Here is a 27,967-nt window from a genome sequence, read left to right as displayed (position 1 = left end):
AATTACCTCCATTGAAGTGACGTGGGAGAGCTGGTCTGAATGAGCTCTATTTTCTGTTCCCAAAAGAAAGTCTATGTTTCTTTAAGCCTTGGAGAGTCACTACAGGTTCATAATGAATGTTTCCCAAGGACCTGAGCCCTCCTCTGGCATGACTCTGTTTTCTGATCTTAGATCAGCATTCTGACTCTAGTCCCAGCAGAACCTTCTTAAAAGTAACTAAAGCGGCTGCAAGCCTGAGGGGCCCTAAACAGTCCTCCTGTGTTCTCCATACCTTTATAAGGGGAGCAGTTCAGCTTTTTCCTATTATACTTTGGACAACTGTGAAAAGCTGCCTTACCTTCTATGGTCAAGCAAATGAATTGGGACCAAGTAAAGGTGATCACTAGAGTCTTCTAGCTAATCTGTTCTGTCGGGAGCATTATTAAACAATAACAGAAATAGTTCATAGATATTTGAGAAAAGCTCAGTTACATGACTACTGTTGTGTTGATTTAGTTGTGACCCCATGTGTGGTTTTCTTGGCAAAGACACTGGAGTAGTTTGTCATTTCCTTTTCTAGCTCATTTTACAGATGAGGAAACTGAGGCAAACAGGATTAAGTGACTAGATTTTACTTGTCTTTATTTAGAATTTGAAATTTTTAACTGAGCTATATTGCGTGCAATCCTTCATTACCATAAAGATGAGAAATATAATCTCAGAATCCATTAACTAAGTCTCATTTGAAAGCGGGGACTTCTGGGACTGTTTGGTGGAGATTTCTGGGAGAAAGACACCAGGAGGATTTGAATCAAGTCAGAGTCTGCCCTCATTCTTAGGAGCCACGAGTATGTTCCTGGGTCCGGCACTGAGCCAGGGCTATAGGTTTGGGCTTCTCGACAAAGACTCTGACAGGCTGCAAATGTTGCCGCACCGATACAGCGCCACAAACTGAGAATGTTGATTGGTGAAACCACTCCCTCCCCTGACAACTCCCAGAACTGCATGGCCTGCCCATCCCCCCCCCACCCCATACACACACACTCTCTGGGGCTTCCTTGCCTCGGACTGCTCCCCACCAGGGAAGGCAATCTAAAGCAAGAAATCCACTTCTTGTAGCATCTGGCCGAGTGGGTGGTTGCTGCTGTTGTAGCTCGGTGGCACAGTGGATAGAGCGCCTGGCTGGGAGTCAGGAAGACTCATCTTCCCAAGTTCAAATCTGGCCCTGGACACTTATTAACTGTATGACCCTGGGAAAGTCACTTAACCCTGTTTGTCTCAGTTCCTCATCTGTAAAAATGAGCTAGAAAAGGAAATGGAAAGCCATGCCAGCATCTTTGCCAAGAAAGCCTGAAATGCGGTCATGAAGAGTCTCTGTAGAAGGAAAAGAAGAGTAGCAGTCACTAGTGCTAATAGCAACACTGGCAGTGAGGACAGAGGCCTGGGGAGATGTGTGAGACTGGGTGGAAAGTGAGAGACTCAGCATCAGGGAGAGGCATGCAGAGGTGACAGAAGGGGTGATTCCCATGAGGAGGTTGTGATCTCTTTCGAGGTACTTTGTGATTACACTCCAAGCCAGCTAGCGGGACAGATGGTAAACAGAGATTATTAGCTTAAAGTGAATCAAAATCTCCTGGAAATATTAAAGATGAGCCCCTTGAGGACGGTAGCAGAAGTTCTGCCTGCGTGCTTTACACTCCTTTTCACAACCTTCAGCAGGGAAACCGGTTTTATAAAAAAGCTGTTCAAGTCAAAACACCCTCAGCCCTAGTGGAAGAGCCAACCCATCTGAGGTCCAGAAACAAGCATTTCTGACAGTCATCAGGGCCAATAAATGCTAACCACAAATCATGCTCCAAAAGAACATATTTCTTTTTGAACAAATCACCGCCACTTCCTGTCCTGCACTACTGACCCGCTCTGGGATCTTCTACCACCTATATCTCATGTCCACCAGAGACACAAGGTGGTCCCTATTTCCCTGATCGCATCTTCAAGAAGGCCAGAGACAGGGGCAGAGTTCCTCTCTTTTTAAAGGACTTCCTGCTCAGGGGTCAGCCAGGAAATAGCCTTGTCATCTCAAGCACAAGAGTCCTTCAGTGCTGAGTCACACGTGACTACATTATACCAAAGTGCCTAAGATCTGAGCTAGCACACTAGAGCTAAACTAAAAAAGCTGGAAACTGGAAGGCCAACGTTTTGCCAGCCCCACAACGTTTTGCTGCTCCCCACAAGGGAAGGCAATCTAAAGCAAGAAATCCACTTTTTGTAGCATCTGGCCAAGTGGGTGGTTGCTGCTGTTGTAGCTTGGTGGCACAGTGGATAGAGCACCTGGCTGGGAGTCAGAAAGACTCATCTTCCCAAGTTCAAATCTGGCCCTGGACACTTATTAACTATATGATCCTTTATCTTTTGTGCTTTTGGCTTTTCCCATTGTCCCACAAATGACCAAATGGGCCATCAGCATTCTCAGCCACTCAAAGGCTGGTAATACTATGCAGCTGCTTCCATTAATTCCTGCACTAGGACTTCAAGCGTTTGACTCTGTAACTAATGAAGGTAAAAACCAGTGAGAGATGTTCAAGAGCTTCAAGGGCATTTGGAGACAGGAGAGAGAAATCCTACATTTTCCCACTTGACTTGAGTAGCCCTATCTTTAAACTAGCCTCCATTTTAGCACGAATAAGCAGGATCATCTTCTCTCTTATTTTTAAATTTTTCTCTTAGTTCTTTTGTAAGTCTAGCTTGCAGAGAAAGCACAGAAATGTTCTGTCCAGGGCAGCTAGGTGGCGCAGTGCACAGAGCTCCGGCCTTGGAGTCAGGAGGACCTGAGTTCAAATCCAGCCTCAGACACTTGACACTAGCTGTGTGACGCTGGGCAGGTCACTTAACCCTGATTGCCTCACCAAAAAGCAAAAAAAGAAAAGAAAAAAAAGAAATGCTCTGTCCCATGATCCTTAATCTAGCACAGACTTACAAGTCTCTATTCTCCCTCCTAAACCACAGATAACTTCTGCTCTTCCCAATAATATCTCAATTTCACGATCAAGATCACTGACCCTCCTTTCATTTTTTAAACTAAAAGTAATTTGACATATTTTTTCCATCACATTCTCACCCTGCCCCCTGCAAAACAAACAAAAACAAAGAGCAAAATCGCTAACAAATGTCCAGAGTCAAACAAAACAACCACATTGGCAATATTATATGCGTGTGTGTATACAGGCACACATACATACATACACATATACATATATATACACATATAATAATAATCACTATATATAAATTATATATGTAAACATTATATATACATATCTCTAAGTCTCATTTTGCACGCTAAGTCTATTACTTCACTGTCAAGAGGTAGCACACATGGAGATCATGTAATAGTTGGCCACTTCATTGTTCAGAGTTAAGTCTTTCACAATTGTTTGTCTTATGTTCTTATTATTATATAAATTGTTCTGGTTTTGGTCACTTTATATCTGGTCATACATCTGATCACATCCGGTCATACAAATCTTTCCAAGTTTCTATGAAAGTATTCAATCTTTTAAGTGTTTTATTCTATAATTAATAGAAATCTATTTTTTCTCCCTCCTACCTTCTACCCTAATTGGAAAAAGTAAAAAAGAAAAATTCCATGTAAGAAATATGCAAAGCTTAAGCAAAACAATTTCTCTCATTGGCTATGTTCAAAAAATATGTCTCATTCTACAACTTGAAATATATTGCCTTTCTATCAGGAGGTAGATAACATGTTTCACTGTAGATCCACTGGAATCATGGATAGTCATTACATTGATTATAGTTTAATACATAGACCAATATCATTGATTAATATTGATTCAAAAATTTCAAACAATCCTGTCAAACAGACTACAGCATTTCATCTAAGAAATCATTCATTATAACCAAGTTGCATTGATACCAGGGATTCAGGAATGGTAAAAACAATCAATATAATTATTCACATGACAGCTAGGTGACACAGTGGATAGAATATCAGGTGTGGAGTCAGGAAGACTCATCTTCCTGAATTCAAATCTGGCCTCATACACTTAACAGCTGGGCAAGTCACGTAACCCTGTTTGCCTCAGTTTTCTCATCCGTAAAATGGGCTGGAGAAGGAAATGGCAAACAGTACTCTAGCATTTTTGCCAAGAAAACCCCAAATGGGGTCATGAAAAATCCAACATGACTGAAAACAACTGAACAACAACTGCACGGAAAAAAAAAAATTCAAAACCAAAGTATTATCTCAACAGATGTAGAAAAAGCTTTTAACAAAGTATAACACTCATTTATGCATAAAAAAGAGACCTTTTTAATATCATAAAAGTAGCCATCTAAAATCAAAAGGAGACATCATAAATAATGAAGATACACTAGAAGCTTTACAAGTAAATAGAAGAGTAAAACAAGAATACCCGCTCTTCCCGTCATTATTTGATAAAGACCTAGAAATGTTGGCAATAGCAGTCCCAAGACAAATCATCCTTTAATTCCTTTGTAAAAAGGCTAAGATGGAATTATTTCATTTTGCCAATGACAAGATGGTATTCTTGGAAAATCCTAAGGAATCCACAAAGACACTAACCAAGACAATAGCTTCAACAAAACTGTAGGCTACAAAATAAATGCATAAAAATCAACAGTATGTCTACATAATAATAACAAAATCCTAGAGGCAATAATAGAAAGGGAAATCCCATTAATAACAACCAAAATGCATAAAAGCATTTGTTTAGATTCTATTACAAAGCAATGCTTAATGAAATAATATTCAGTGCTCACTGACTATGTCATGCCAATATAATAAAAACCACAATAGTACCAAATTTAATTAACAGTTTTAATGCAATAACAATTCCACTATCAAAAGGGTACTTTATAGAAACTGATAAAAATAATAAAATTCCTTTGGAGAAACAAAAGAGCTAGTGGAAGAAAGTAAGAAAGAAGGGAAAACAGCATTTCTAGACTTCAAACAATAGTCATCAAAACCATTTAGTTCTGGTCAAAAAAAATTTAGAGAAATGGAAGGAAGGAGAAAAAGAGCAAAAGGTAGAGCAATGGAACAAAGCAGAACCAGATACAGTGGACCTCAATAACCATCTTGATAACCGAAAAAATAGGTTACTTAGGAAAGAATTCCTTATCTGATTAAAAAAAAAGCTACTGGGAAAACTGGAAAGTAGTCTTGCAGAAATTTGGCTTAAATCAACACCTTATACCATATTCCACACAACATTCTAATTGGATGACCTTAATATTAAAGATAATATATATAGCCCAATCACTTCGGAGAATAAGAAAGGTTTAAAAGTTTCTTAAGAAGAAAAGAGGCACTCTTTTTAAAGCTTGGTTTTTACCCTGAATCCATTTCCCTAAGAAAGGTCTTTGTTCTCCAACCTTATCCACTTTCCTGAGCGGACAAGTCTGGAAAGAGTATTTAAACTAGAGATATAGTTATTACATTTCTATTTGAACTAAAAGGGAAGTTGTTGGTTTTTTTCTATGATTCCACACTCCTTTTTCTGTCAAAAAACAAAAACAAAAAACAAACTATAAGTCAGTGAGTTTGGCTTCGATTTGTGGGAAAATTCTAGAATAGATAATTAAAGACAAGGAAGTGAAGTGTTTACCCAAGAACCAGCATATCTCTCAAGAATGGGTCATGCCAGTTGATGAGGGGAATACACACACACACACACACACACACACACAAAATATCTGCTACTGATGGGGTTGAGATCTGGACCCCAGAAAGGAAAAACCCTGGACACGTGGCCAAATCTCTGGCATTCTCCTGAGGCTATAATCCCATCAACTGGCCTTTCTCTATTACCCTTAACCTAGCCTAGTCCTTGATTGTCTTACCTCCCTTTGGCCCCTGGGAGATTTCCTACCCTTAATCCTAGCCAGGCTCCATTCTCCCTTGGCCACATGGTCCAGGTCCTGGAGTTCTGTTCACCCCAGCTTACTGGTCACTCCCATCCAGATCCTCCTTAGACCCCTCCTCTAGTCACCCTAAACGGCCACTCCTAGATCTGTCCCGTGCTGATTTTTTTTCCTCTTTAAAAAATAGTATTTGTTATAGGGAATGGCTCTCTGGGAGGGAGAAGGGTAACTGAGATGACAAGATGAAAGAAACAGAAAATGTCAATTAGAAGTTCATTAAAAAAAGAAATAGGCTAAGTGAAAGGGGTGGGGGTAGGGGCTGCTTTGTACAGCAGGAAGAAATCCAGGAAGACAAAAAGACTGGGTGAGATACAGAGATTTCAACCAAATGGACAAAAAATAAAAACCATGCTCCCAGATAAAGAATTTATAGGTGAAATCTTAACCTCAAATAAACTGAGTCTCAGAGAAACAAGGTTTAGAATAGGGATTTTGGTAAACTGACAGATATGAGTGTGTGTATGTGTATGTGTAAACAAATATGTGTATAAATCTGAGCCAGAATGCACACTCTCGGCTTGAAGAAAAGGTCCTTAGTGCAATTAAAATGTAGTATAGCTGCGCTTGTCCTTTGTCTGAAGAAGGCCTTAATTTGGTGTTTATTTTAAATTATTACTCTGTCGATACACTGAAATGAGTTGAATCTCTAGTTAATAATTAACTCATCCTTAATGGCTTGACATTTCACTCTACACACACACACACACACACACACACACACACACACACACACACACACACACACAAACTCTGCGTGAGTTAGCTGTGTGTAATCAAAATGGCGGTAATTGTATTTATAAGGCCAAAAATGACTATGACAATCCCCTTTCTGTCTGCCAGAGCAGTAGGCAGCCCTGAAGCCTGCAGGGCTGTTTCACTGTCATTTTTATTGTTGCTGTTGCTTTTCAGGGTTGGGTTGGTTGTTTTTTTTTTTTTTGCTTACTCTGGGTTTCTAATTTGTGCAAGCCATTTAGAGAATGTGAGTAGGAGTTCTTTATAGTAAGAAAACATACTTCTCTGCTCAGAATTAGGTTTGTAGATGAATGGGGGAAAAACTACTCAACATATTTGTAGAAACCATAGTTTGTTTATTTGTTTTTTACTACTATTTGTTCTTTTTTAAAATAACCGGACTTTTTTTTTCAACCCTCTGCCATTTAGATGCTCTTAAAAACCTAAAAATATTCCCCCCATAAAATTTCTTTCTATTTAAAAAATTTTAATTCTTAGAAGTATAGTTTTAGAATTGCTCCTCTTTTCCAGTGGCAGTGTGATATTATCACAACTAATTAGCATTTGGTACATACACTAGCTGAATTGAAAGGTAATTTCACCACTTACTTTGGAAACTCTAGGAAACCAAGAGGTAATATAAAGAGCAAACAAGGGTTTGATTACTTGCTCAGGGTTTTACTCACATAACCATACTTGTCATGACAACCTTATAATATAGGCAGGCAAGTTATGATTATTCCTAATTTATGGAACAGAAAAGCACAGAGATGATAAGTGAGCTGTAAAATGATAATATTGGACCAGACTATCTCTAAGGTCCTTTCTGGCTCAAATTTACAGGATATATTATTTTCATGCTCTACTTCCGGGAGCCAAGATGGCAGAGTAAGAAGTAAGTAGCTCTCACCATCCCTTATTAACCTCTGAAAGCCCAGAAAATATTGCCCCAGGAAAAACCCTGGAACAGCTAAACCAGCAGAAAGATGGGGTACAGAAGTCCGGGAGCCCAGGAAGCTTGAGGGATTAATGGGAAAGGCCCCTCTTGCCCTGAGGGAGGGGGAGCAGTCTAGAACTGGAGGCATCCTACCGGAGGCAAGCTAGTGGAAAGCCCCACTTCAGCACACCAAGGGGAGATCCCAGGTGGTGGAGCAGGCAAACACCAACACCAGGATCCCTGAGTGCCTCAGCACAGGCAGGGGAACCAGTGGAAACCAGTTTGGAAAACCACCAAGTGCCACAGTGTTCTAGGGCAGCCAAGTCTCCCAGGGCCTCAGCAAAACTCTGGGAAGTCCTGCTCCAAAGGGGAAAGCCCCAGGTGGAAAAACATCCTTCCCCAGGGAAACATCCATCTGAAAGAAGCCCAAGAAAGTGAAAGAAAGGCCTGGGTTAGCAGGCAACCTCCAGGGGCCAGACTATCTAATCCTACCTCTAGAGTTCCAGGGTTGCTGATTCCAGCCCAACACCAAGTAAACTACCAGAATCCTACAGTCTCCAAATGCCAGCAGTTGAGGCCCCAGCACACAAAGCCATCGACCAGGCCCTAGGCTCCCAACACAAGAACCTTGGGTCAGTGCCCCTGCTCCCCAGCAGGAGAGCTCAATCTTTTTAAAGGCCAAGAAGAAAGCAAACACCATGATCAAAAAGACATGTAATATAGATTCTTATTATGGGAACAGTGAAGATCAAGGCAGAAATTCTGAAGAGGACAACACTGTCAACAAACCCACATCAGGAACCTCAAAAGGGAATATGAATTGCTCTCAAGCCCGAAAAGCCTTCTTGGAAGAGCTCAAAAAGGATTGTAAAAGTCAAATAAGAGAGATAGAAGAAAAACTCGGAAAAGAAAGAGAGGTATGCAAGAGAGAGTCAACAGCTTGGAAAAGGGAGGACAAAAATTAACTGAAGAAAACAACTCCTTAAAAAGTGAATTGGGGGCAGCTAGGTGGCACAGTGGATAGAGCACCAGCCCTGGATTCAGGAGGACCCGAATTCAAATCTGGTTTCAGATACATAACACTTACTAGCTGTGTGACCCTGGGCAAGTCACTTAACCCCATTGCCTAGCCAAAAAAAAAAAAGAAAGAAAGAAAAGAAAAGAAAAATTGGCCAAACAGAAAAGGAGACACAAAAACTCACTGAGGAGAAGAATTCCTTAAAAAATAAAATGGGCCAAATGGAAAAGGAGTTACAAAATCTAACAGAAGGATATATTATTTTCTTTTTTAAATTTTCTTTTTAATTTATGGAATAAAACACGCATTTCTATAATATAGAATAATTAAAAAAAAGTTGATTGTACATGAAATTTCAACTCCACTATCAAATATACAACAAATTATCATGGAAATTTCCTTTGTTTTTCTTCCTTCCCCCACTAGAGATGGCTACCACTGGACACAAATAGGTGTATATATATATATATATATATATATATATATATATATATATATATATATATATATATATATATGTATATATATATATACATATATATATATATACATATATATATATGTAAAATTATTCTCTACATACTTCTATTTATCAGTTATTTCTCTCAATGTAGATAACATCTTTCTTCATATGTCCCTCATAGTTGCTTTTTTCCCCACAACACAGTACAATTTAAAAAGATGATTGCACATGAAACTGCAAACCTACCGTGCACAACTTGCTATTCCTTTCAAATATACAACAAAATTATCATACAAATTTCTTTTCTTTCCTTCCCTCCCCAACAAGATGGTTACCATTAGACACAAATAAGTATATGTGTGTGTATGTATATGTATGTATGTATATTGTGTGTACATATGTATATGTATGTATGCATATTATATATATACACACACACACAAAAAGGATATATTCTTTTCAAATGCACTGGAAGTTGTAGGAGTTTATTTCCTTTTGTAACTAACATTTCTTGAGAACAGATCATGTAGCCTCCCTATTCCATTTATAATTCATAATAATACCAAAGAATTATGCTAATATTCTTAAAATGAGAACCACATATTTAGGAAAAGTTATCTGTCAGGGAGAGAGCACAGAATCTGGTCTTTCCTATTGTTCTTTAGCGGTATGATGATAAATATCTCTGGTCTGTCTGTGTTTACCTACTTGCCTGTATTTCACCAGATACTTAGGAAGAAAATTTCTGCTGAGCAAGCTAGGAAAATGGCCAGGAAATTTCTAAAGCAATATCAGTTGTGGCTACTGTTGCTTGGAAAAGTTTCTTTGCACCATTCTAGTTCTGCAGCAGGCCTTAATTTTTAATCTCTCTTGAATGATCAAGAGGTCAGGGATAGACCATGTGCATGGGGTGAGGAAGGGTTAAACAACCAATACATTAGAGAATGGAGGGAGAGCTGAAAGAAGAGGAAAGATCATTTTGTAGAAAAAGGGGCATATCAGGAGAAAGAAAACCACCAGGCAGTAAAAACAGTTCCTGATAATTAAGAAAAAGTAATAATCACAGAATCTGAGAGTTGGAAAGCACCTGACTGGACACTTATGTATTCCATACATAGAAGGAATTCCCATTATCGTATACTCAACAAGTGGTCGGCCAGCATCTGCTTGAAGCCCTCTATGGAAGGATAGCCACCATCTCCTAAGGCAGGGCGTCCCAAGATCATATCAGTTTTTGGGCTGCCCCATCACGCTGCTGATTCACATTGAGGCTGTAGTTCTTTGAAATTCTCAGGTCCTTTTCAAACAAGTGCAATCTCTCCAGACCAGAAGTTCTGAAAATCATTGGCTCCACTGGAGTCAACTGTGTGGCGTGGCACCCACAAGAGTTTGGGGATACATTATGAGAAGCCTAGGGTCTAGAAATAAGAAAGTGATGGCCCCATTCCCTCTGTCCTTGTGAATATTGTATCCATTTCTGAGTGTCACCATCTAGGAAGGATACTGATCCAGAGAAAGGCAGTCAAGATTCTGTAAGGCCTTGGGTCAAGAAAATGGAAAGGTTTAACCTAGGGAATAGAAGATTTGGGGGACCTGGGAGCTGTGTACAAATCTTTAAAGAGCATTCAAATATTTGAAGAATATGGAAGAGGTTTTAGAATTATTTGTCTGGAATAGAGAGAACCAGGAAACTGCAAGGAAGAAAATTAAATTCGATCAAAGGGAAAAAACTTCCTAAGAATTAGAAGCATCCAGAAGTAAACCTGGTTGCCTCAGGAAGTAACAGAATCTGCCTTATTGGAAGTCTTCAGGTGAAAGATAGAGATCCCTTTTTAGGAGATTCTTTTTCAGGTATAGCTTGGCCTAGACAACCACCGGGTCCCTGGAAACTCTGAAATGCCATTCTGTAAATTTAGCACCACTCCATGTGGCTTAGTGAAGATCACTGTAGACTTGTGGTTAAAATATCTGAGAGGTTCACATCTAAGCTCTTTGCTCTTTACTCTTTCTATGACCATAGGCAGATCACTTAACCTCTGTGAACCTCAGTCTTACAAGTTATTTCAAGGAAATGTGAGCTACTAATATGCATAGACAGTAGTTTACTATGAATCTTCAATTGATTTAAATAAATAATAAACATGAACATCAGATAACCTAGAACAGAGGTGTTTAATAAAATGAATAAAAACACGATACAACACAGATAATGTGAATTTGTGGTTTTCTAAGTCAATATACCAATGCAGGGATCTGTTTCCATTTGAGTTTGACACCCCTGACTTAGAACGTCTAGAACCAGGCCTCCAACATTCATACGCTCACCTTTTTCTTTGTATAACTGGAACAGCTCATTAGGAATGAATACAACAGGAGCAGCCTGTAGTGAGCTTACTCTAGGAAAGTCTCTTCTAGGACATGATACACAGCAGCAAATAGGACAGTAAACTTGTTCCCCAGAGTCTGTGTCAACTACCTGGTCAAAGTTCACTTCTCACTAGCAACGCCAAAATAAGAGATGTTTTCAATCTTCCCCAACGACTGAAGCTAAACACAATGCCCTGCCTACAACACAGGCGTCAGCTCCGCTTACAAAGGAGCAACCAGAATTTTTGTCTTCATCCTCTTCCTCTCTTTTTAAAAAGAATGTGTATCAAAGCACAAACCAGGCTCTCCTTATTTCTACCCCTTTTTCCTTTTAAAATGAAACCATTAATCATCCAAAGCCTCTATTTGAGCTGAACATCTGTGATCTTTGACAACATAACGGGATAATTTAATAAAAAAGTACCCTACCTGGAACTACTTCAAAAAGGAACTGTCCTGGGCTCTCTTCATTGTATGGATGCTCTATAACCTTGTTCCCAGGAAGCAAAATGGTACCCTGAGGAAATAAATGCCAAAAACATGAATCATTATAAATGGATATTCCAAGGTCTTCTTTGCCCCTACAGAATATTTCAGCAGATGCTGTAAGTTACCCACTTTGCCCAATTAAATAAAAATCAGTTACTAGGGATAGATAGATAGATAGATAGATAGATAGATAGATAGATAGATAGACAGATAGATGGATGGATAGAAAGAGAAAAAAAGAAAGAAAGAGAGAGAGAGGGAGAGAGAGAAAGAAAGGAAAGAAAGAAAGAAAGAAAGAAAGAAAGAAAGAAAAGAAAGAAAGAAAGAAAGAAAGAAAGAAAGATACATACATAAGCTATAGCTGAGCTAGACTGCATTCAGCTCTATATTCTTCAGTGTCCTCAAATCATTACCTTTTAAATATAATCTTACAAAAATTGGCCCCCAAGGACAACAGAAATCTTCTCTGTCTCCTTCAGGGCTATATAATACAGAACAGGGTGCTGTTTAAGTCAAGCCTCAAGGACTTATTTTGAGATAGAAGTCTGCCTTTACCTCTTTCTCTTTCTTGTCTCTTTTTCCTCCCTCTATGAGGGTAAGGTCATTTTGACATATTTCAGATATAGCCTAGAGTCTAGCCCCAGCCTCATCCCAAGGATATGGGCCCATACAGACTAGATTCAGTTTTGTGGTTATGGTTGTTGTTGTTGTTTTAGGCAATTGGTGTTAAGTGACTTGCCCAGGGTTCACACAGCTGGTAAGTGTCAAGTGTTTGGTCTGAAGCCAGATTTGAACTCAGGTCCTCCTGACTTCAGGTCCAGTGCTCTATCAACTGCGCCACCTAGCTGCCCCTAGATTCAGTTTGGAAGTTGACCCCGTAAGTCTTGTTTCACTTTTTGGATCATTGACTCAGCTATTACTCCAGAAAAATCTTCTAAAATAAATTTTCATGGTACAGCTCACGTCTATATTTCCCCAAGTTTGGACAACAGGGGCCCCGGCTCTTGAACAATACGAGAAAATATTTTATTTCACAGAAAACGCATAAAATACAAAAGCTCACAGCAGCTTATAAACAGATACAGAAAAAACATAAAGCACTCCTGAAGGAAATAGAACTTGAGGTTGTTATTAAAACAACCCTTTGACATCCTGAGGAGTCCTTCTTTATGACAGAGTTCAATGCAAGTCATGAAAGCCTGATGGTATCACTCTGAAGCTTAGACTCTTCCCAGAACAAAAATGGACTTCAGGGCTGCTGAACAGGGACATTCCCATGGGACCTGACATTTAATTCATAGTAATAGAAAGGAAGGGGTAACAAGGTCCAGCTCTATTACTGCCCCAAACCTCCCAGGCCTAGGCCCGGCCCAAGTGTAGGCCAACCAGCTGATGGATCTACAAAGCACTGTCAACCCCCAAATGTAAGAAATCACACAAATTCAGCAGCAGCTAGGTAGTCCTTCAGCTACCAGGGGCAAAATGGTGATCCACGCACTCTCTCTAGGACTCTGAGAAGACAGATTGGCTGCCACAGTCACCTTAGCACTACCTCCCCCTTCTTCAAACAGCCTACTATTGAGGGAATTCCCCTCTAGAAGGGTGATGCCTAAACTCTAAAACTTGAGTGGAGTTGTTTGCCATGTATTTCTATAGGCCTTCTCTCAATGCCTATAGATTGATTGACTGTGGATTGAGAAAGTCCACTCATAAGAACGCCAATCCTTCACCAGTGACCAGAAGATGTGGATGAGCATATGGAACTCCCATGTGCTCATGGCCCCAAAGAGTCATTCCACGTCCCCAGGAAAGGAGCCTGCAAAGGCGTACAAGTTTCTCACGTCTTCTCTACTGGGAACACATCCTTTGGTGGGATGGTCCTTGAGGCTTTCCAGAGGCTAATCCATCAGCTGAACAACTTTAGGGATATTACTGGTCAATCCTGATCACAAGGATGAAAGAAGCTTTAGGTAAAAAGCACAGGAGGAAAAGTAAAACCAGCTGATGGATCTACAAAGCACTGTCAACCCCCAAATGTATGAAATTATACACATTCAGAGGCAGCTATGCGGCCCTGTGGATAGAGCACTGGGTCTGCAGTCAGGAAGACCTGATTTCTAAACAAGCCTCTCAGACTTACCAGCTGTGTGACCCTGGGCAAGTCACTTAACCTGTCTGCCTTGGTTTCCTCGACTGTAGAAAGGGGAGCATAAAAGCACCTGCATCACAGGATTGTTGTGAGGCTCAAATGTGATTATATTTGGAAAGCACCTAGCACAGTGTGTAGAATATAGTTGACACTTACTAAATGCTTATTCACTTTTCTGTCTCCCTTCAATCCCAACAGTCTACTGCAGTTTTCTTTGGGGTACAGTTCCTAATAACACTGATCATATTCACATTGGTCTCTTCTTGTTTAATAGCCACAGATAATTTTCTCTCTAATTTCTCAGAGGTTGATTGACACCTTGTGGTAAGCAACCTCCATCTCTAAAAATATCAACAGAAACATGGAGGCCAATCCAGGCCCATCTTCCTCTGCATTACCTACCACTCTCTCCAAATAGATCATTCTATTCCAAACCTATCTGACTTAAGTGAATTGTTCTGGGCTGGGCTTAACTCAGGTCAGATCTCTGGTAGTTCATGTTCAATACTGGAATGGAATGACACACTGATGATTCATTTAACAGTTAATAAAAGACTTCCTTAGCCAAAGTTGGGGAAGGACATTTAACTGAGGACACCCCTATCGATTCACCTGAGCAAAGCTCTCCCGCCTCTGAGTTGCCCATGGTGATCTGTCAGCCAAGTATTATGGTTGTATTATATTTAAGAAACAAGAAAGTTATGTCAACAGTCCAAGCCTTTAGTTTCTGGAGCCAATTAAGCCGCAAGGATGGTCTCAGTATGAATTAAGGAAAAACTAGTCTAAAGTGGATGCATGGGGGCAGGAAGTTAGTATGTTGCTTCTACCACTCCACCTCACGTTCAGAATGCAGGTCCACTCCATTGGGTGTTGATCTATCTTCTCAATGTCTAAATAATATGAGAAAGAGAGAGAGAAGAAGGAGAAGGAGAAGGAGAAGGAGAAGGAGAAGGAGAAGGAGAAGGAGAAGGAGAAGGAGAAGGAGAAGGAGAAGGAGAAGGAGAAGGAGAAGAGAAGGAGGAGAAGGAGAAGGAGGAGCAGGAGGAGGAGAAGAAGAAGGAGGAGGAGAAGGAGAAGGAAAAGGAGGAGAAGAAGGAGGAGGAGGAGGAGGAGGAGGAGGAGAAGGAGAAGAAGGAGAAGAAGAAGAAGAAGAAGAAGAAGAGAGAGAAGGAGAGACAGAGACAGAGAGTGCACAAACAAGAGACATTTCAAAACTGGCGAAGATGGAAAAAGGTAAAAATAGTCAATCTTGGGGAAGCTGCAGGAAAACAAACACTAATACTCAATCAGTGGAGCTGCAAATTGGTACAACCATTCTGGAAAGCAATTTGGAATTATACTAAAAAATGTACTGAAATATCTATACCCTTTAACCCAGAGATCCCATATATATGTTAGTCATATATCCTAAGAAAGGAAAAAAAAAGATCTCATAAGCCCCAAAACATAGCAGCACATTTTGTGGTAGTGAAGACCTGCAAACAAAATAGATGCTAATTCGTGGGCACGTGACTTTTAGTTGCACATTAAGTGGAATATTTTGGAATATGGAATGGAATATTACCATGCCATAGGAAATGACATATATGAAGTATTCAGAGAAAGACAGGAAGAAGTATATGAACCAATACTGAATGAAGTGAAAACATAATCAAGAAACGATATACACAATGACTAGAACAAGGTAAATGGAAGTGTGGTAATGACTAACAAACACACTTAGCCTTGGAAAAAAGTTGAGACAAGGTGCCTCCCTCCCTCCCCTGCTGAAGTGGTGGTTATGGAGATGGGCTAGTACATGTATCGATGGTCAACAAGCTTTGTTGAACAGTTTCTTTATCATTTCTTTTAAAATCTTTGTGATGAAGGATGGTAGAAGAAGGACGTGTGACCAGAAATAAGATTATGTAAAAGCTAAATGCACCAATAAAAATAGATACAATTTAAAAATAAGAAATGATGTTGTGAAAATCAATGGAAAGAATGGGTTGCTTCAATAACCAGAACGATTGTGATTCACAGTCTATTTTGGACAGGTTCTTTCATTTTGTTCTCTTTTTTCACTTAAAAGGAGCACCCAGGATTTGTTTTGTTGGCTCGTGTTTTAAAACTCCTTAAGAGGCAATCCAGGGTCTACTTATTAATGATTAAGCTTCAACGGATCTGTGACATCATCACTGTGAATATTACCTTCAGTGACGCAGATTACAGCCATCCCACACCTCCCCATTCATTGCTACTCTTATCCATGTCTTCCCATATATCTTCAGGCAGGTAGAGTAGATGGGAAGATCAGTTCAAATCCGGCCTCGGACAGTCAATTGTGTGACCCTGGGCCAGTCACTTAATCTCTGTCTGCCTCAACTGTAAAATGGAGATAATATTAGTACCTAGATCCCAGGGTTGTTATGAGGATAAAATGACATAATACTTGTGAAGCACTTAGCACAGTATATGGCACAAAGAAGGTGCCAGTAAATAAGTATTTACTTATTCCTTCCCTTCCACAGGGGATCCACCCAAAATTCTGATCTTCCTCTAGGTCAGGTATCATTAACCTTTTTGTGTTGTGGGCCCTTTGGGATTCTAGTAAAACCCCTTTTCAGATAAAGGTTTTAAAATGTATAAAATATACAAAGGATGGAAAAGAATCCAATTATATTACAATAAAAATGTAATTTTTTTCCCTACCTAAGTTCACTCTAACTGCCAAGCCATCCTGCCTCTTTTTCTAGCCATACATCACTTTGATGATATTTTTGGTGATTCTGAAGTGCAATTCTTTGGTGATAACAAGCCTCAGCATACTTACGCCCACTATCCACCCCTCCATTGCCCTTTGGGTAACTAACAACTTCAATTCTTTGGAGACTCTGGAATTCCATGATTTGCAGCTATACAACATCACCCAAAGAATAAGATGGTAAATACATGGGCCTTTGTTTCAGGGAGACACTGGAGGTCATTCAAAGCACTGCAAAGTTTCCCAAAGGCAAATCTTCCCAAGGGCAGACCACACTCCTTGTCTGGTTTGGGTCTCAGTCACTGTGGATCTCCATTATCTGTCTAAGCTACACTAACTCATAGACCAGCTCCGCAGGCTATATATGCAGCTACATAGTTAGATGTTGTCCAGAGTCTACACCAGGGGTGGGAACCTGAGGCCTTGAGGCCACATGTGGCCCTCTAGGTCCTCACGTGCAGCCCTTTGACGGAATCACTCCACATGTGGCCCTCTAGGTCCTCAAGTGTGGCCCTCTGACTGTGAAGTTTGGATTCAGTCAAGGGCCGCATTTGAGGACCTAGAGGGCCACATGTGGCCTCGAGGCCACAGATTCCCCACCCCTGTTCTAGACCATAGGTATTATAGACAACGAACATTTACTAGGCTCCATAAGAGTGGTAAATATCTTTGATGAGTATTTGTCTCCTTATTTTATACTTCACTTGATATTAATCATCAGAAAGTCATAGAAGTACCAGAGAGTAATTTTAACGATTTTCAAGAAATCCTATAGATTTTTAACATAAGCATTAAAGAGTCTACTTGAAAGATAGCCTTTTTTCTCTTTCTTTCTTTCTTTCTCTCTTTGGCTAGGCAATGGGGTTAAGTGACTTGCCCAGGGTCACACAGCTAGTAAGTGTCAAGTGTCTGAGGCCAGGTTTGAACTCAGGTCCTCCAGACTCCAGGGCTGGTGCTCTATCCACTGTGCCACCTAGCTGCCCCAAAAGATAGCCTTTAAAGAAGCAGTATATGCTACTGAACCAAATTATGTTTTTAAGTAACAACAATAATTTCAGTGGGAAAATATGTTTTATGCATTTTTTGGTCAGTTGTGTAGTTGTAAAGATATACTCTGCTTTGGACTATCTTTGGTAAAAGCTTACCTGTTCCCTTCTCATATTTTCATCAAGCATGCTTTCTATATGTATATAACTAATTCTCATTCTTTAAATTATATGTATCCCAAAAAATTTAAAAAAATAAATTGTATTTATCAGAAAGTAGGCGTGTGGGTCAGTAGTTACTGAGATTTTCTTGATCACTTTTGAAATATAAAATAGGATCTGTAATTTCTTTTCAAGCATTTTGTATCCTTCATTATCTCAGATATTTTGGGAACTGATCCTTCAAAACTGTATTGTCCCCAGTATAGAAGATGACGTATTATTAGTATAGACTAACTGCTCCTTCCATCTTTGCTTTCATTATTGCTATTTCTTTTTCCACATATGGTATATTTGGGGTTATGATGGCACAGTACATATGTAGAGGTTCCACTGTAACTGATGGAAAAAATAGTTATAAAAATCTTTCAGGTATCTTGAGAAATGAACCTTCAATTTTCTCCAAATTGTCTTTCACTCCCCAGTACATATGCCCTCTGTGTATTCTTGGTTTAGTCCAACCAGTCTTTCTGGATTTATTTTCTTTAATGATGCCTCTACTTCATAAGAAAAAAAAAAGAGAGAGAGAGAGAGAGAACAATGATGTTATAGTCCAAAAATGATGGCTCTTCTGTTGATAACAGAGAAAATAATTTCTTATAAAAATATAAATATTTTCCGTGTTTCAGTTGTTTGTTACTCTTCTTATAATCTCATTTTCAAATGTTCTTAACTTTGTGAAAGCATACTATGTTTCTGACATTTATAAATATCAAGAAAGTATTATTTCAATTTTCTGGTCTTAAGTCTTTGGTCTAATCTGAATCAGAAAAATGATGAGTCTTTCTTCAATTATCAATTTTCAGGAAACCATGTGGCACATCAAAATCTTTTTGCTTCATTCTTAATGAAGGCCTACCTAGATTCTGAAGGAAGAAGCCTCATTAGCTCAGGAATGATTCTTCTCTGGAACTGATCAGGGCAGTGATCATACTAAGAGCGACAACTCTTTTGATTATAAATAGCCCTTTCTCTGTCATACCTCGGTCTCCAAATGTTTATAGTTCTCATTTTCCTGGTTTTATTTTCTTTAGTCATAAAACATGTATGCAAAGTCTAAGACGTACTCATCATGTCTTGGCTTTGACCTCTCCAACAAGGTAGCTTGCCTCTTTAGTGCCCTTGAAAATGAATTTCCTTACATTCACATTCCTCCAGTTTTTAATAAAGATTTTTCTTTGCTTCTCTATGACATTAAATTACTCCCACACAAAAGGGTCACCACTCTACATTGTTGATAAGTCCTGGGTCCTCAGATCTATACCACAGTCGTAATTTCTTGTCAAAACTACCCAAAATCTCATCTCAAAGTTGTTCATAATAAAACAAAATTCTTATTTTTACTCCTAGTAGATATCAAAATGTTTATCCATAACAGTGACAACATCTTATATCGTTTAAAAATTAATGTGAATCTCTTCCTTTATGCAAAAATACTTTTTGTGCTCTTTATATCATTAACTGCTCCTTTATGAAAAAAGTCTTTAAAAAGACAGTTGACCTTAAAGAAACATCCTCATTCAGGCAGGCATTAGATATAAGAACAGCCAGTCCAAAGAGCCTCTGACCACAGGAGCAGAAAGCGGCCTTTCTGCTTAGAGTCCTTTCTTTTCATGGCGAAGAGAGAAAGACAGACATTGGAGGATCGGTACACAGTAGAATCTTTCCCCAACTAGTAGCAGGGAAGAAGGTGAACACCCCTGAGGGGCCAAATGGGGTTGTCTCATCAATCATTGACCTTATTGGCACCGCAAACACACTCATCAATCATTATCTTTCTGAAGGTAAGGGAGGGGAGGCGGTCAAAAGGCCTGGGTCCCCAGTATTTTCTCATATGCTACCAGATGGAGGATATCACACAACTTGAAATTTGCCTCCTTACTTCCCCTCTTTCTGCTGCTTTTTTTTTCCCCAAAATTGTCTGATCAAAGTACCATATTTTTCAATTCGACAATGTCAGTGCTGGTGGATTCTGAGGAAACATTTCATTTCCACAGTGATTCCAATGAAGGGTTTTTCCAAACTATAACCATATTTTTCAATTCGACAATGTCAGTGCTGGTGGATTCTGAGGAAACATTTCATTTCCACAGTGATTCCAATGAAGGGTTTTTCCAAACTATAACCTATGCTCACTTGCCTGGGGAGGTGGTGAGGGTAGGGGGGTGGTGGTAAAGGGTGGGGGTGGTGGGTGAGCCACTGGCAGGCACAAAGCAAGGACCAAAATTATTGGATAGTTTTGAGTACAACTCCCACATAAATACATAGAATTTTTTTTTCCAACGGGTAAAAAGTTCAGTCAACAAAACTGAGGCTGACAACAAATTAACTCCAGATGACAATAAATAAGAGTGTAGAAATTAACTAAATTGTATGTACAAAGTTAAATTTCAGCAAATATATGTTGAAACTTGATATAGGCACGATTCACGACTCACATGCAGGTGTATGATCACTGGTTAAAAATCTGATGCCTTGGGCACTCTGTGCACATTTCATATTTCACCAGCAATCACCTATATCAAGAATCATGAGGAACTGCGCGCAGTTTTTCAAGCTGTAAAAAAATCAACTAGCTTTATTAAAAGTTGATTTATCACATTCTTGAAGCTACTGTTCTGTCTTCAGTGAATGCCCCCTAAATGCTCATTAAGCGAGCTTGTCTGACATATCCAACATCCTGCTGCGACTAAGTAAAAATTAAAATTAGACAAGTGGAATTTGCCTCTAGGCTCCTTCAATATTCTGGTATATTCATTATCTGAAACTGAACAAACAGTAGTAACTGTGTTGGGCACCAACGAAAACAAGAATGAACTGGAACTTCTTCCTCCTTCAAATTGTGCTGTATTGCAGTTATCCCTTCTATCTTGTGACTTTCCCCATTGTGGTTCAGCATAAGAAATTAAATGGGAATTTCGAGGGAGCTTTGCAGAAGCCACAGACGACACACGAAGGCTACCAGAGGACACAGAAGAAGTTTGCAAACTCAGAGACTCATAAAATACACGTATAGTATTGTATGGCATCAACCCAAATTCTACAATAAGGTAAATACCCCCATCAAAGGAAAAGAAAAAGTTCAGACTTTTTCTCCGGTACGAAGGGAGGGCCAAAATATTTTAATGCAGATTTTCCAGGTTGTGGGGGCACCGTGTCCCTTCGCCCCCTACAAGATGGAAGGGAGAACTGTACCTTCAGTTTCTAATATGTATCCATACGCCCTTGCCCTTTTCTGGCTTCTTCACCATCATCGTCATCTTCCTCACTGACAGGATTTATATAATATGCACTACACGCAACCTGCCAAACTAAGCAATCATAACTTTTAACTCACGCTGGAAGATCGGTTCTGCTATTATCCCTATTTTACAGATGAGGCAAAGGAAAGTTAAATTACTAGCTCAAGATCAACAGCTAGTGTCTGAAGTCAATCAACAACCTTACCATGTGCCAGGTACTGTGCCAAGTACAGGGGGGACAAAGAAAAGTTAAAATTAACCCCTGGCCCTTAAGTAGCTGACATTGTAATAGGGAGGCAGCATGTACATAAGTTTGTGTATACATCTATATATACAGGCATATACACATATAAACACATACACGTATATATACATGCATATACACATGTGTGTGCATATATACACTCGCAAGTATCTACACACACATGCATATATACTGACATAAACACACATACATATATACACATACACACATGTGTGTCTGCATATTACATACATGACATGAACACACCTGTACATATGCATATACACAGGTGTGCATATACACGCTTGCAAGTGTCTACATACGCATGCATATATACACGACATAAACATATATGCACATATGTACATACACACATGTGTGTTTGTATATTACATACACGACACGAACACACGTGTATATGCACACATATGCACATGTGTGCAATATACACATGCATATATACATGCACATAAACACACATGCATATATACATACGCATACACGTGTGTTTGCATACATACATTTGCAGGTATACATACACATGCATACATACATGACATGAACGTGCATGTATATATACACACATATACACACATGTGTGTGTATATACACTTGCAAGTAACCACATACACTGCATATATGCATGCACATAAACACACATATGTATATATACGTACATACACACACATATGTGTTTGCATATATACATTTGCACGTATATGCACACACATGCATATATACATGACATGAACACACATACACATGTGTGTGCATATATACACTTGCAAGTATATATATATACACGCATATATACACACCCATACACACATACACATATATTTATACATACATACACACTAGATACACAGTAACCTTCAAGAGGAAGGCATCAGCCATTAGCAGAACTGGGTCAGAGCTTCTGCAGAACAGAGAATTCTATCTGAGTCTTGAAAAAAGTCAGGAATTTTCAGAGGAGAAGCTGAGAGGAGAGCATCGTAGGCATGAAGGAACAGAGACGGGTGATGGAGTATTTCCTAGGTCTGCGTGAGTAATGACAAGTAAGCCAGTCATTGTTCGTCCTTCCTTCTCCAAGAAGACCAATGACCTCAGGAGGCCGATGTCTTGACTTGCAAGTGAATTGGATTTAAGTGAAGCAGGGCTGTGCAAAGCCACCAGCTTCACTCTCTCCTCCAGAGCCATCTGGGTCTAGTGGCAAGACAAGAGTCCAGACAAATGGTGACAGCCCCTCGAGTAGGCCAGTATGGTTAGATTAAAGTGTACATGAAGGGAGTAATGTGTAATAAGGCCAGAAAGATAGGAGAGGATGAGGCTGTGGAGAGGTTTAAATGCTGAGCTGAAGAGTTCATTCATTACTTAGAGGTAATGGGTTTCTGCTGAAGTACACTGCATCAGGTGGGAACGAGGTCAGAATTGTCTTTAGGAAAATCACTTTGGTGGCTATGATGGACTAGCAGGGAAAACACTAAGCACAGATATTCTTTAGCTGTTGCAACAGTTCAGGGAAGAGATGATGAAAGCCAATACTCATTGGGTTGTTAGGGGGGTGGAGAAAACGGGATGTGTATGAGAGACGGGAGACAGACACAAAGAACTGCATATTCAGGGGGAGGGAGGGTGGGGAGTCACGGATGACACTGAGGGATCTGAACCCGAAGGCCTGGACGTACAGTGATGGCCTGGCCGGTGATGGGCAAGTTTGCAAAAGCGAGGGTTTGGAGGAAAAGATAATGATTTCTGTTTTGGCTCTGTTGAGGTTGAGATTCCTGAAAGCATAAGGTTCTAACAGACAGTTGGTGAGGGGGGATTACATCCCAGAACCATCTGCATAGAGATAATCACTGAACCCAGGGGAGCTGATGCTATAATTCACAAGATAAACAAAATTATATAATATAATAATATATAGAAGATAAAAGATAATATAGAGAAAAAAATTTAAAAAGGGCCCAAGACAAAGTTCTGGGGCCCATCTCTTTTATATTTTTTCCTTTTTACTTACCAACGGTCTTGTTTCATCTTTATCCTTGAAGTAGTAGAGTTGGTCTCCCTTGAGCACAAACCAGTACGTGTGCCATGTCTTGGTTAATCCTCCCTGTTTTCTCAGCCACCCACACCTGGGGGTTGCATACCACCCTTGGCCTTGTTGGGGACTCTCCGGGGAGCCATTCCTCTCCATGATCCCCAGATAGATGGGATGTCCTATTTGGCAAACAGAAAGGGAAAATGATGAGATACTGTTCTGTTTTTTTCCCCCTCCTAAAATGACCCATCAAATTCTAGAAGATTCAGAAGACAAAAAAAAAAAATCCAGAAAAAGTATGACGTCCAGAGTCTTTTTTTGGTGATAGTTTTTAGGTATTTCAGTGATTCTTAACTTACCTCTCTTCGATCTGTTTTCTAGGTAATTATTTCACCTGAGATACATATTTTTCTTTTATTTTTTCAGTCTTTTGTAATATGGTATAGTATGTCTTATTGTTTCATGAAGTCATTAATCTATGTTTGGTCCATTCTAATTTTCATGGAATCTATTACTTAGGTAAGTATTCCATGGTGATTCCAACGCAAGGTTATGCAAAGTTTGAGCTATACTCATCTGGCAGGGGATGGGGTGAGGGGAGGCAGGGAGATGAAGGGTAGGGGTGGAGGTGGAGGTGGTAGTGAGGTGAACCAAAGGCAGGTGCAAAGCAAGGACCAAAATTATTGGATTTTTTTTAGTACAACTCCCACATAAATTCATAGAATTTTTTCCCCAGTGGGTAAAAAGTCCAGTCAACATGAGGATATGAGGACAGATATACAAGTAAAAATAAAGACAGTCCATGTCCAAAGGAATTTACATTCTAAAGGGGGAAGATAATACAACAAGGAGCTGAAAACAGGGTGAAGAGATGAAGGCATCTGGTACAGGTATTTATGTTTGAAATCCAGAAAGTTGGGAACAGGGCTGGGAGGGGCATAAAGGCTGATTGGCTTAAGATTCTCCACAAAATAGAAGCCCAAGGAAGAAGTCGCCATTGGGGAAGGGATTGTCCAGCATGAGAAGACTATTTCTGGGACGGAGAGACAGCCAGTAGGATGGAGTCTAAGCTTCCCATCACCTCTCCGGGGTCAGAGCAACAGTATTGCAGTTCTGTTCTGCTCCTGGAATCTGGCTCTGAGATCCCAATTCTCCCTTGTTCCACAGTTTCTGACCTAGTGCCTGGACTACGGGAGAAATTTATGAGCATAGACTGGAAAGATGAACTACTGTGGTTTCTCTTTGGGTTTCTGATCACGACTCATTCTGACACTTTTCTCTGAGACCTTTGTTGGAATAATTGTTTGTAGAGCTGGTCTACCCTACTTCCTCCTATTTTGCCATCTTGATTGGTCTCTCTCTTTCTTGAATCAAAAAGCAGGACCCACTCTACAACATGCGTTTAGGGCATAATGACTAAAACGTCTCAGAAATGGGATTTTTAACCTAGGTTTTCCTGAATCCAAGTTTAGCATTCTATCCACTATGTTATACTGCCTCTCCTAGGAAGTTTATTTTAGGAAATGGGATTGGAATCATGGTGCTGGTGGCTTAACCAAAGGGAAAGAGACAGAGTAGAGGGAAGGGCAAAGAACACTATTAAAAGTAAAACCAACATGAATGATCATATTGGCCTCAACTTCCCTGGCTCTTTTTATGTTGTTTCACCTGCTGAATCACAAATACTTCCCATCACGATATGGATTTCTTTCTTTCTCTTTCTTTCTTTCTTTTTCTTTCTTTCTTTCTTTCTTTCTTTCTTCTTTCCTTCTTTCGCTTTTTGGTGAGGCAATCAGGGTTAAGTGGCTTGCCCAAGGTCACACAGCTAATGAGTGTCAAGCGTCTGAGGCCAGACAGCGCCACCTCGCTGCCCCTATATTTTTCTCTCTATTCTCATCATTGCATAATCCATTTGCAGATTTATGGTCCATGAGTTTTTGTTTTTCTTGTTTTATTTTATTTTTTGTAAACAATGTTTTTTTTTTCCTATTACATGTAAAGATAGTTTCAACATTCACTTTCATAAGATTTTGAGTTCCAAAATGTTCTCTCTCCCTCCTTCCCCTCTGCCCTCCCCAAGACAGCAAGCAATCCGATAGAGGTTACACATACGTGATCACGTTAAGCACATTTCCACGTTAGTAATGTTGTGAAAGAAGAATCAGAACAAAAGGAAAACACCATGAGAAAAAAAAAGTGAAAATAATAGCTTCGATTTGCATTCAGACTCCATAGTTCTTTCTCTGGATGTGGATAGCATTTTCCATCATGAGTCTTTTGGAATTATCTTGGATCCTTGCATTGCTGAGAAGAGCTAACTCTATCTATCATCACACAATGTTGCTTTTACTGTGCACAATGTTCTCCTGGTTCTGCTCACTTCACTCAGCATCAGTTCATATATGTCTTTCCAAGTTTTTATAAAATCATCCTGCTCATCATTTCTTATAGAATAATAGTATTCCATTACATTCTTACACCATAACTTGTTCAGTCTTTCCCCAGTTGATGGGCATCCTCTCAATGTCCAATTCTTTGCCACCACAAAAAGTGCTATAAATATTTTTGTACATGTGGGTTCCTTTCCCTTTTTTATGATCTCTTTGGGGTAAAGACATAGTAATGGTATTGCTGGGTTAAAGGGCATTCACTATAGTCCATGATTTTTAAAGCTGTTTAATTAAAACTTTGTATTATGGAGAAATTCTTGCTAACAAACTCTAATCTTAACCAGTAATAAAAGACGACTGTATGTCTGCATTTATTTTCATGTAATTTAAGCAAAGGTCATGGTGGCTAAAACATTGTACATTTGTATACATTTGCTCTATCCACTTGTTAAGGCTTATAAAAAAATTAATGCAAATTACCAATCAACTTGGAGAAACCAAGAATTCTTGCCCTCTGAGTCCTGAGCAGCTTAGGGACAACTGTGCATGAGTACAGCAGCAGTAACTTAATGAAGTCCCAGTGGGCCTTCTTATTTTACCATTACTAAATGTTATTTTACATAGAATAGCTTCTGTGAAAATCATACAGTGCTTAACCAAGTTTTAAACTGCTCAAATGTTACTGAACTGAAAGGTATAAACTAGGAATGATGTTTATAATTCCATGTAAACAGTGACTATTACGTCCCAAGAAAATCCAGTAAAGGTTTAATAGATCAGTTTTAAGTTAGAAATAGTAACAGGAAGACATCTGTAGCTTTAAAAAATGAAAAAAAAATGTTTAGACACTTTTCTTCCTTACATCACTTCCCAATGACATTCTCTTTCCTGTCCTCCCCTACCCTGACACTTCCCCGCTCCCCAATAAAATCCTCCCTTGCAACAAAGAAGTACAGTAATAAGTCAAACAACACATTGGCTGTATTTATGTGTGACTCATTTCAAAGTTGTGGTCCAATACCTCCCTTATGAAAAAAGAGACATGTTTGTTAACCCTCACTGGGCCCTTACTACTGCAGGGTAATCCTTCTATACCTCACTAATTAATTCACTACTGCTCTTACCCCGGGGGCTCTTCAAAACCTCTTCAGCTCTCCGCAAACTGCCATACTCCCCTTCTCCCCATCCTCTCAACTGAGACCTTTTTCTAATATTTTAACGAAAATATTGAAGCCATTGACCAAGAACTCCCTCTTCTCTCCTCCTTCTCATCTCATATTTTCCAGATGCCTTCTGCCAGTCTGTTCTCTTTCACCTCTGTCTCACATAAGGCAGCCTCTCTCCTTGCCAAGGCTATCCCCTCGAGGTAACACAAGTCATCCCATTTCACTCCATCTTCTCCAGCAGACTGGCCTCTCTACTAATCCCAATTCTCTCACTTATCTTCAATACTGGTTGTCTCTCTACTGCCTACAAATATCCTCATATCTCCCCCATCCTCAGAAAACCTTCACTTGGTCCATCCCTGCTCTCATCCCTCATGTGATCCATTCCCATAACTATAATCCCATCTTTCCTGCCTTTTGTGGTTAAACTTGTGCCTCCATTTTATTTCCTCTCACTCTCTTTTTAACTGTACAATCTAAGTCCTGAATTAACCAACCAACTGAAACGCTCCCTCCAAAGTTACCATTGATCTCTTAACTGCCAAATCTAATGGTCTTTTCTTATTTCTCATCCTTCGCCTCTCTGCAGCCTTCGACAGCGTCAATCACTTTCCTCTCCTTGATGCCTTCTTACATTTAGGTTTTCAGAACTATACTCTCTCCTACCTGATTGCTCCTTCTTAGCTTCCTTTACTGTACCCAGGTCATACTTGCTAATGGTAGGTATCCCACAGTTTTCTCTTGGGCTCTGTTCTCTTCTCCCTCCATACTATTTCACTTTATTTTGTAATCTTTGTTAAGAGAGAGTGGAAATCTCATTAAGGATGTGGCATTC

General features: G+C 39.6%; 1 protein-coding gene across 2 annotated transcripts in view; it reads right to left on the bottom strand.

Annotated features, from left to right (window-relative positions):
- ARHGAP24 (Rho GTPase activating protein 24) overlaps positions 1–27,967 on the bottom strand; it is a 98,285-nt gene that overhangs the window by 61,645 nt on the left and 8,673 nt on the right. For both annotated transcript variants that reach the window (XM_020988340.2, XM_020988341.2), the window contains exons 2-3: positions 23,556–23,755; positions 11,893–11,980 (exon numbers count right to left, since the gene is read on the bottom strand). In XM_020988340.2, coding sequence (XP_020843999.1) covers positions 11,893–11,980; positions 23,556–23,732 — 265 coding nt within the window. In that variant the 5' untranslated portion in view covers positions 23,733–23,755. The remainder of the gene's footprint in view (positions 1–11,892; positions 11,981–23,555; positions 23,756–27,967) is intronic.

This window comes from Phascolarctos cinereus, unplaced genomic scaffold (genome assembly GCF_003287225.1).
Source record: "Phascolarctos cinereus isolate Bilbo 61053 unplaced genomic scaffold, phaCin_HiC Scaffold_9;HRSCAF=440, whole genome shotgun sequence".
Taxonomy (NCBI): domain Eukaryota; kingdom Metazoa; phylum Chordata; class Mammalia; order Diprotodontia; family Phascolarctidae; genus Phascolarctos; species Phascolarctos cinereus.
The sequence above is the reverse complement of the archived record's forward strand: the minus strand, read 5'-3'. Positions and strand labels throughout refer to the sequence as shown.